Raw genomic sequence first — 8238 nt, forward strand, 5'->3', positions numbered from 1 at the left:
GTCACAGGGTAAACCGGTGAGAATCTAACCTTACAGGTGCGGTCAGGCTTGAGGTAATGGAAGAGGTTTGGGTTGGGGGGGTGTCTTGTGGAGAATTTTTCGTGGAGGAGGGGCAGGCTGGAAATGTAGAGCGGGAGCTCCTTCAAGGAATGACGCATGGAGATGCCTTACCGATCGTCTGCCGCCGCCTTTTCTCTCCTAGAGCCTTGAAGTACGAGGGTCTGACTATCCCAGTACAGCCGTAGGCATCCACAGAATTGGTTACTGGAATATGTATTCCAGATAGTCTTAACTTTGTTTCTACCTCATTGTACCGTGAACGCTTGTTTGATTTCTGTGTGAACTCAGCTGGACTGGTGCTTGGTGGGTAAGATGTTGGGCGTGTGTTTGGTGTCACAGGGGAGATGGTTCCACTTCGCCCTGTTAGGCGGCCTGCAGAACCCAGGGCAGCTAGTGCTCCTCGTACCTGAGCGCTGCCCGTGTCCTCCTTTGAAAGCGGTACTGGGCTTCGCCTTCCTCTGCTCTCCTACAGAGGTCATTGCTCGTGCTATTTGGCAGTAAACTGCATACCATCTCAAGACAGCTGTTTTAATAAGTTACGTTGTTTAACTTTTGCTGTTTTCTTTATCAGATTGTAAGGAAGTCCAGATCAGGGACTGTTTAGTAAGAGCTGAGCGCATAACGTATTAAAGATTTGTGGATTTGATTTTTAAGGATACTTAGAAAATCCAGGAGACCTGTTTATATGTGCTTGCACGTGCATGTTTAAACACTGATTATTTTTGCCAGACTTTTTCAGCCGGTATTTGTTATCATTATAAAAAATGAGGGATTTTGAAAGTCATTTGACTGTACTCGGGCTCGCTGTGATTTATAGGCCCATGGGAGGAGCATTAAGAGCTTATTTCTAGCTGAATTGCAGAGTGCTTCCAAGTCTTCTTTGGCCAGATTCTGAAAGGCCCCTTCTAAGTGTTGATTCTACACGTTTCTTAAAATGAGATCATTATGCCAGTAAGTTCTCAGAGCATGTCGGGGGTGTTTTTATCTCTTGTGAAGTAATTGTGTTTCAGATTAAAATGCTAATAGGCATTTTTTAATACTTTGTAAATGAAGGTTAATGTTCTTTCCTGTCATCTTAAAATCCCTAGTGCTTGTATTTTCTCATTAAAATAATGGTATTTATTTTATTTTGGTTTTTGAAGTTTTGTAAGCCTTAAATTGTGTTTTTTCCCTTAGATTTTCTGTCCTTCTGGGGAGGGGTGATGTGGTGGAAGGGAGTAGAGGAAGGGCTCAGATGGACCACTGCTTTCTTAGGTATTTTTTTAGTTGTTTACTACTTTAGCACTCAGAATTTTCTAGTCTTAGCTGCTTTTTTTCTCATATCTAGAGAAAAAGAAAATTTCAAGAAGTGAAGAGTAGAGGTAATAGTGCAAGTTCATCTTATTTCCTTAGGCTGAATATTTGGGATACTGGGAACATAACACTGTTGTCCCTGCTGGGGCCTGCATCTCTGGTTCTTTGAGTCTTTTGAGCCCTTTGGGTTGGGTCCCAGAAGGACTGGCAGCAATAGTTCTCAAAGAGGAGACTCTAGCCCTATAAGTGAGTATCTGTGAACAGGGTCCTCCTCTACAAGGGGGTGGAACTGGGCCTGAGGAGGCTGGTGGGATTTCCTGCTCAGCTTCCCTTTAGCGAATAGGAACCCACGTTGCAGGGAAGGAGGGTTTAGATCGATCGCTTGGACTAGTGTATAACAGACGGTTGCACGAAGTAGGTTTCACGGTGTGAATCGCGCCGTTGTTTGGCGGCTGCAGAGATCAGTGGTCAGGAGCCGTATGTCTGAAATCAGTCGGGTTAATCCCAGCTTTGCCTTCACCTGTGAAACGGGCGGCAGCTTAACCAAGGTTGATGAAAGGAGTAAGTCAGGGTGTTTAATGTACTTCACACAGTGCCCAGTAAGCGCTCAGTAAGCAGTAGGTGATGCATCTAGAAACAAGTTTGGAGCTGTCTGCAAAGTAAAACAATACCCAGGAATTGCTCCTCACTTCGAAGAGATGCAGAGTTTGGGCTGTAATGTTTGTAGTTACCTTTTTGTTTTTTATCCTTTCTGTTTTGTCCTATTTGTATTTTAATTGAAATGTTGATGTTAACTTTTTATAAAGATGCGTCATGGATTAGTTGATTTAAAATGTTTGGTATAAGAGCAAATCAAAGAGTCATTTTAGTATACTTTGACTTTTTTTTTTTTTTTTTTTTGGCTGTGTTGGGTTTTTGTTGCTGCGCGTGGGCTTTCTCTAGTTGCGGTGAGCGGGGGCTACTCTTCGCTGCGGTGTGCGGGCTTCTCATTGCGGTGGCTTTTGTTGCGGAGCACGGGCTCCAGGCACGCGGGCTCAGTAGTTGTGGCGCACGGGCTTAGTTGCTCCGCGGCATGTGGGATCTTCCCAGAGCAGGGCTCGAACCCGTGTCCCCTGCATTGGCAGGCGGATTCTCAACCACTGCGCCACCAGGGAAGCCCCACTTTGTCTTTTGATTCCTGAGACTGTGGCTCTGTTATATCCAGATCTGCTGTAGCTGGGCAGTGAGAGGTCTATTGTACATGGAGATAGTGATATTCCTAAAAACTTCTTCCATTTACTTAAGTAGAATCGCCTTCCTGCCCCTTGTATATTTGGTTACTTCTACCGTGAAGGAGCACATTAAGTTTATGATTGAACAGAAGTTCCCATTTGGGGATCTTTCAGACCATCAGTCCAGACAGTGTGTTGTGAACTACCTACCCAAGTCAGACATTACCAGCCAGGTCCATACCGCATGTGAAGCCCTCTGCTTCCCAGGGTTTAGAATAAAGTGTATTTATGCTCTTAAGGAACTAATGTTCTAGCTGGAAAAAGAGCACCGGAAACTTGAGGTGTTGAAAATCATAATAATCAAGGTTTATTACATGCCAGCACCGATCTAAGTGCTTAACGTGTTCTAATTCATTTATTCCCAAATGGATGTGTGTATACAGTGTGACTGTGTCAGACAGTGAATTTGAAATGAACCTTTAAGAGATGGATAGAAAGGGTATTCAGGCTGAATGCATACTGGCAGTTACAGGGCTGCCCTCAGGAGAGTCAAAAGGCATGTAGAGGCAGTGGATCGAACGTGACACAGAGCTGAAAGCTCCCTAGGCCAGAGGAGTTCAGTCTTGACATGGGAAACCACCTGCAGAATTGGGCTGGGGAGGGAGGGGGAAAACGGCAGTATTCTGGTACTGCTGTGTGGCGGGCTGAGGAGTGGCTGAGCCGGGAGAGACAAGAGATCCCCGATATGTTGTCAGCCAGTCATTTTGAAAGGCAGGAAATTAGGCTTTGAGACTGCTCAAATTAGCTTACCTGTCAAAGATTTGAGAGTTAATATCTTACTTTCTACATAGAAGAAAATGCCCACCGAAAAGGCTTTCAAACTGTTAACTTTAAAAACATGCTGGGTTTAACATTTTCGTGAGACAGGTATGTCATATGCTTGGTTTAATGATTAAACATCTACATGACCTTGAGTCACAGGGCCCAAATATGCCATTTTATTTTCTACTCACAGTATTTTCCTGGCCGTAACTCCACGCCCTTACAAGTTGTGGAATCTTCCTTCACAACTGGGATAGCTAGTATGCCCCAAAGAGGGATGTGCGTTTCCTTTTAAATGGAGTGTATGAATGTATGAATGCTTCAGTGCCCTGAAAATATGACTGACTAAATGCAGTTACATTCATCACCGTCTTAAGCCCAAGACTAACGGTCATTGTGGTGAAGAAACGAGTGAACGCCAGATTTTTTGCTCAGTCTGGAGGAAGACTTCAAAATCCACTTCCTGGAACAGTTATTGATGTAGAGGTTACCAGACCAGAATGGTAAGTTCTGTATTAGATGAAGATTGGTTTCTGTTTTGTTCTTTAGCATAGCCTCTGTACTTTATCACCTTTAACACATTTACTTGATAGTTCTTATATTTTATTTCTTATAAATACTAAAGTTTTTCATTAGTTTGATCTAATAATGCCCATGATTTACTTAGTCTCTGAAATGGTGAACAGAGGTTTCTGTGCCATTTCTCTCTGGGGGAAGCGGGTTATTGTTTGTGGTATTAGTTATACAGCCTGAGTTTAAGAACAGCTGCTCTAGATTGCTTTTGCTTTTTTTTTTTTTTTTTAACATATGTAACCTCATCCATAGATGGTTATTTTCCAATCAAAATTTTTAGATCTGTAATGCACTTAGTTACCCACAGGTCAGAAAGTGTCATCTGAAACACAGTTGCAGGTAGAAAAGTGGCTTCTGAGCAAACACTTTTTATGTAACCGGGAGCTGCACTCTGCTGTAAGAAAGCCAGCTAGAACCTTCAGGGGCACACGGTAATGATCTTATTAGCACACGAGGGTTCAACTGTAAACTCACGAAATTTGGTTCCTCGAAAACCCCTTTGTGGGGAATGGAGTACAAGGCAGCAAGTCATGTTCACGAAGGCAAGTCATTGGTCAGTCCACATGAACGCCCTCTTCATGAGAGTGAACAGCTGTGGTGCTTTTGTCTTCATATATACATTTTTGGAGCTCTTTTTAAAAAGGGCAACTTTAATCAGGGTAAAGTGTCAGCCTAGGTGCAAAGTTTAAATGTGGAATGCTTCTCCTGTATGAACCTTAGGTAGATGAGGCGTTACTGTACTAAATTTATGTAGACAAATGATAATACAGATTTTGGTTCTGTTTAGTCCTGTTATCTGACAATGTATAGACATTTTTATTTCAAGATGCATTATCTTGGATTGTGTCTTTCTCTCAGGCAGGTGTTAGTTATCAGAAGGATTCTAACCTGTTGGGGAAAATCGTTGAAGGAGGAAGACAGAATGGCTAAGATAGTAACTAAGATATTACAATTTCATTTCCTGTAGGATCTCTTTAATGATTCAGAGTGGCCTCATGATACTTCTAACATTACTACTACTCTGATAACCAAAGCTCAGGTGTAACATTGACCTAAAGACATAATTTTTTTTTAACAATTTGGGTAAAATCCAAGTTGAACTATAAAGTATGAAAAAATTTGATTACTTTTTACTAGATTTTTTTTTTTTTTTTTTTTTTTTTTTTTGTGATACGCGGGCCTCTCACTGTTGTGGCCTCTCCCGTTGCGGAGCACAGGCTCCAGACGCGCAGGCTCAGTGGCCATGGCTCACGGGTCCAGCCGCTCCGCGGCATGTGGGATCCCCCCGGACTGGGGCACGAACCCGTTGTCCCCCGCATCGGCAGGCGGACTCTCAACCACTGCACCACCAGGGAAGCCCTAGATGTTCTTTAAAACTTAACAGCTGCCGTTACTACTCAGATACTTGGCGAAGCCCACTTTGAACGATAATAACGTGCTTAAACTGGGAACAGGTTTTGATTCTAGCTCTTTTGTGATTTGTCTGTTCTTTTGGGCAAGTCATTTAACATTTCTGAAACCCTCATTTTGCTAAATAACCGTAATCTGTTGTAGATCAATTCTGATTTTAAAATTTGTCTAGTTTCAATGGACATAATAAATTACAGTTAATTTCTTAATATCTGTATCAGGTCAGATTACAATATCTCTGGATTGATGTTTAATTGGTACCAAAAAAATGAAAAAACAAAACAAACAAACAAAAACCCTGATGTTCCTTTACGTTTGCACTACTTGGTTCTTGATTCTAGAGCCTGTTGCTGTGCAGTCGTCTCCCTCAGATGTGGAGTGGAAACAGTGACCCGGCACAGTGGCACCGTCATAATTAGCAGCCGTGTCAAATGTTTGTTAATGCCCCGAGGCATCAATGATAGATATTTAAAAATATAAATAATAGTAGTATCTTAAACCTCTTTCACACACAAGCATTCCAAAATGGTTCATGAATAACAAGTTCTGAATTCAAGGAAGCATATTATGTTTTGAGAAGATTAGGTCACATTTTAGTATACCGGATCTTTTCACTGTAAGAAACTTGAATCATCTTAATTTTAGCTTTCAAAAAGATGAGCCTTACACCCGTGTGTTTCTTTCTTTTGTAATTTCCAGGTATGATTTCTTTATCGTGAGCCAGGCAGTGAGAAGCGGCAGTGTTGCTCCCACACATTACAACGTCATCTATGACAGCAGTGGCCTGAAGCCAGACCACATACAGAGGTTAACTTACAAGCTATGTCATATCTATTATAACTGGCCAGTAAGTATTTTTTTTAATCAATGTTTATTCACGTCAATGAGATTCACTTTTCAAAATGGAATTGCTATGTGGTCTAAGGCTTTTACAGTTTAATACCGAGGTTTCAGTTTAGAGAGCTAGATTCAGAGTAACAGAACCTTTTCTTTTCCCGCTGAAGGGCATCATCCGTGTTCCTGCCCCTTGCCAGTATGCCCACAAACTGGCTTTCCTCGTTGGCCAGAGCGTTCACAGAGAGCCCAGCCTGTCACTGTCAAATCACCTTTACTACCTCTAACCTACAGGAAGAAGACAAGATGTAGCGGTTTGTTTTCTTTGTGAAATTATAACTTTGGGATTTTTTGAAGCTTTTATTTTTTAACTGTTATCTTTCCAGGTGAAACTTGGGAAGGAAATTAGGAGATCTAGAGTCTTATTTCTAACAGTGCTATTAACTGACTTATTTTTATTTTATAGGTAAAAATTAGGATTTTATATTTTATCTTGTTTGATTCTCATAAATAGGTTGTGAGGATTTTTTGTTTTGAAAAAAAATGTGGATAAGATGCTTTGTATTATAAACAGACTCTTAAAATATTGGAAAAGTTGGGATTTACTTGAAATTGCTTTCAGGAGTGAGCAAGTCCTACTTGTAAGGCTATATTAACCTTATTTTTGAAATATTTATTTTGAATTTAAAGGAGAGAAAAGGCATAAAGTGGAGGCTCAGTACAGTTGTACGGTAGGATTTTATTTGAGCGTCTGATGATCTCATTTTAAAGAAGAAGCTGCCATTAAATAACCTATACAAGGTATAGGGAAGGCGTGAGACTGTGGAGAAATAGGCTTATTTTTATTTCATTTTTGGGGCTAGGTGTTATGGGGGTTAAAAAAGAAGATAGTTGAGGGCTTCCCTGGTGGCGCAGTGGTTGAGAGTCCGCCTGCCGATGCAGGGGACGCGGGTTCGTGCCCCGGTCCGGGAAGATCCCACATGCCGCGGAGCGGCTGGGCCCGTGAGCCATGGCCGCTGAGCCTGCGCGTCCGGAGCCTGTGCTCTGCAATGGGAGAGGCCACGATAGTGAGAGGCCCGCGTACCGCAAAAAAAAAAAAAAAAAAAAGAAGGTAGTTGAAAGTTTTAAATTTCTGTCCAAAGATACATTTTAAGACTCCTTAATAAAAGAGGCCAGTAGTCTATATAAACGTTACTTTTTGTTTTGCAACTGGGACATCACGCCATTTGTTATAAAATAAAATTGCAGTGATTGTCATCTTATTTGAATATAACAGTGAGTTTTTGTTTTTACTGAAAGCATATGCGTTTTCTTTCCATTTATTATATTTTTTAAAACTGCTGGAGAGTACACTCAGAGGACACAATTCCATTTATAAAAGCTAAATTTGGGTTACTTACGAACTTCAGAGTAAAACTGTCAGGAAATGCTGCAACCTCAAAATTAACAGTATAAGACTGGAAATCCTTAACTTGTAAGAAAATGCAGACTAAGAAGTCTGTGTTTTTGTGAAGTTGATAATTGTAATAATTCACATCTACACAATTGTAGGACTTTTCAGGGAATTTTGCAAAGAGCAGGCTCGAAGTTAATGAGTGATTGTATGCCATGAGAACACCTTTACACGTTGCTTGCAAGCGTAATGAGTGTAAACCTTAGTGATCATACACGAGCTACAGGAACTATGATTTCAAGTGATGCCATTCAGTAAAGTTACTTGTCTTACCATTATTGTGCTTGTTCTTATCAAATAACTGCCTTTGGATTTAGCCTTATTAACATATTATGAGTGAAAACCATTTCATTTTCCCTTTAGTTCTTTGAGCTAATAACTGTTGTTAACATTGTTTTTGGCTATTAGCCGAAGTTCCTTAACCTATTTGATTTCTAGACGTTAGAAGGAATGAAACACAGGAGATTGTGACGTTTCAGAAGAATGCCAAATAAAGACAATAAAATCGATGACAGTTGCCAAATGTTGTCACAGTATTAAGGAACGTAAGGAAGTCTAATTATACAACTGTAAAAGGTTGAT

The 8238-nt window shown here is 40.9% G+C and overlaps 1 protein-coding gene across 4 annotated transcripts in view; it reads left to right on the top strand.

The window, feature by feature from the left end:
- Nucleotides 1-7313, top strand: part of PIWIL1 (piwi like RNA-mediated gene silencing 1) — a 31040-nt gene extending 23727 nt beyond the window's left edge. For all 4 annotated transcript variants that reach the window (XM_049697912.1, XM_004276638.3, XM_049697913.1 and 1 more), the window contains 3 exons: nucleotides 3764-3889; nucleotides 6069-6216; nucleotides 6374-7313. In XM_049697912.1, the coding sequence (XP_049553869.1) occupies nucleotides 3764-3889; nucleotides 6069-6216; nucleotides 6374-6490 (391 nt within the window). In that variant the 3' untranslated portion in view covers nucleotides 6491-7313. The remainder of the gene's footprint in view (nucleotides 1-3763; nucleotides 3890-6068; nucleotides 6217-6373) is intronic.
- The last annotated feature ends 925 nt before the right edge of the window (nucleotides 7314-8238 follow it).

This window comes from Orcinus orca, chromosome 15 (assembly GCF_937001465.1).
Source record: "Orcinus orca chromosome 15, mOrcOrc1.1, whole genome shotgun sequence".
Taxonomy (NCBI): domain Eukaryota; kingdom Metazoa; phylum Chordata; class Mammalia; order Artiodactyla; family Delphinidae; genus Orcinus; species Orcinus orca.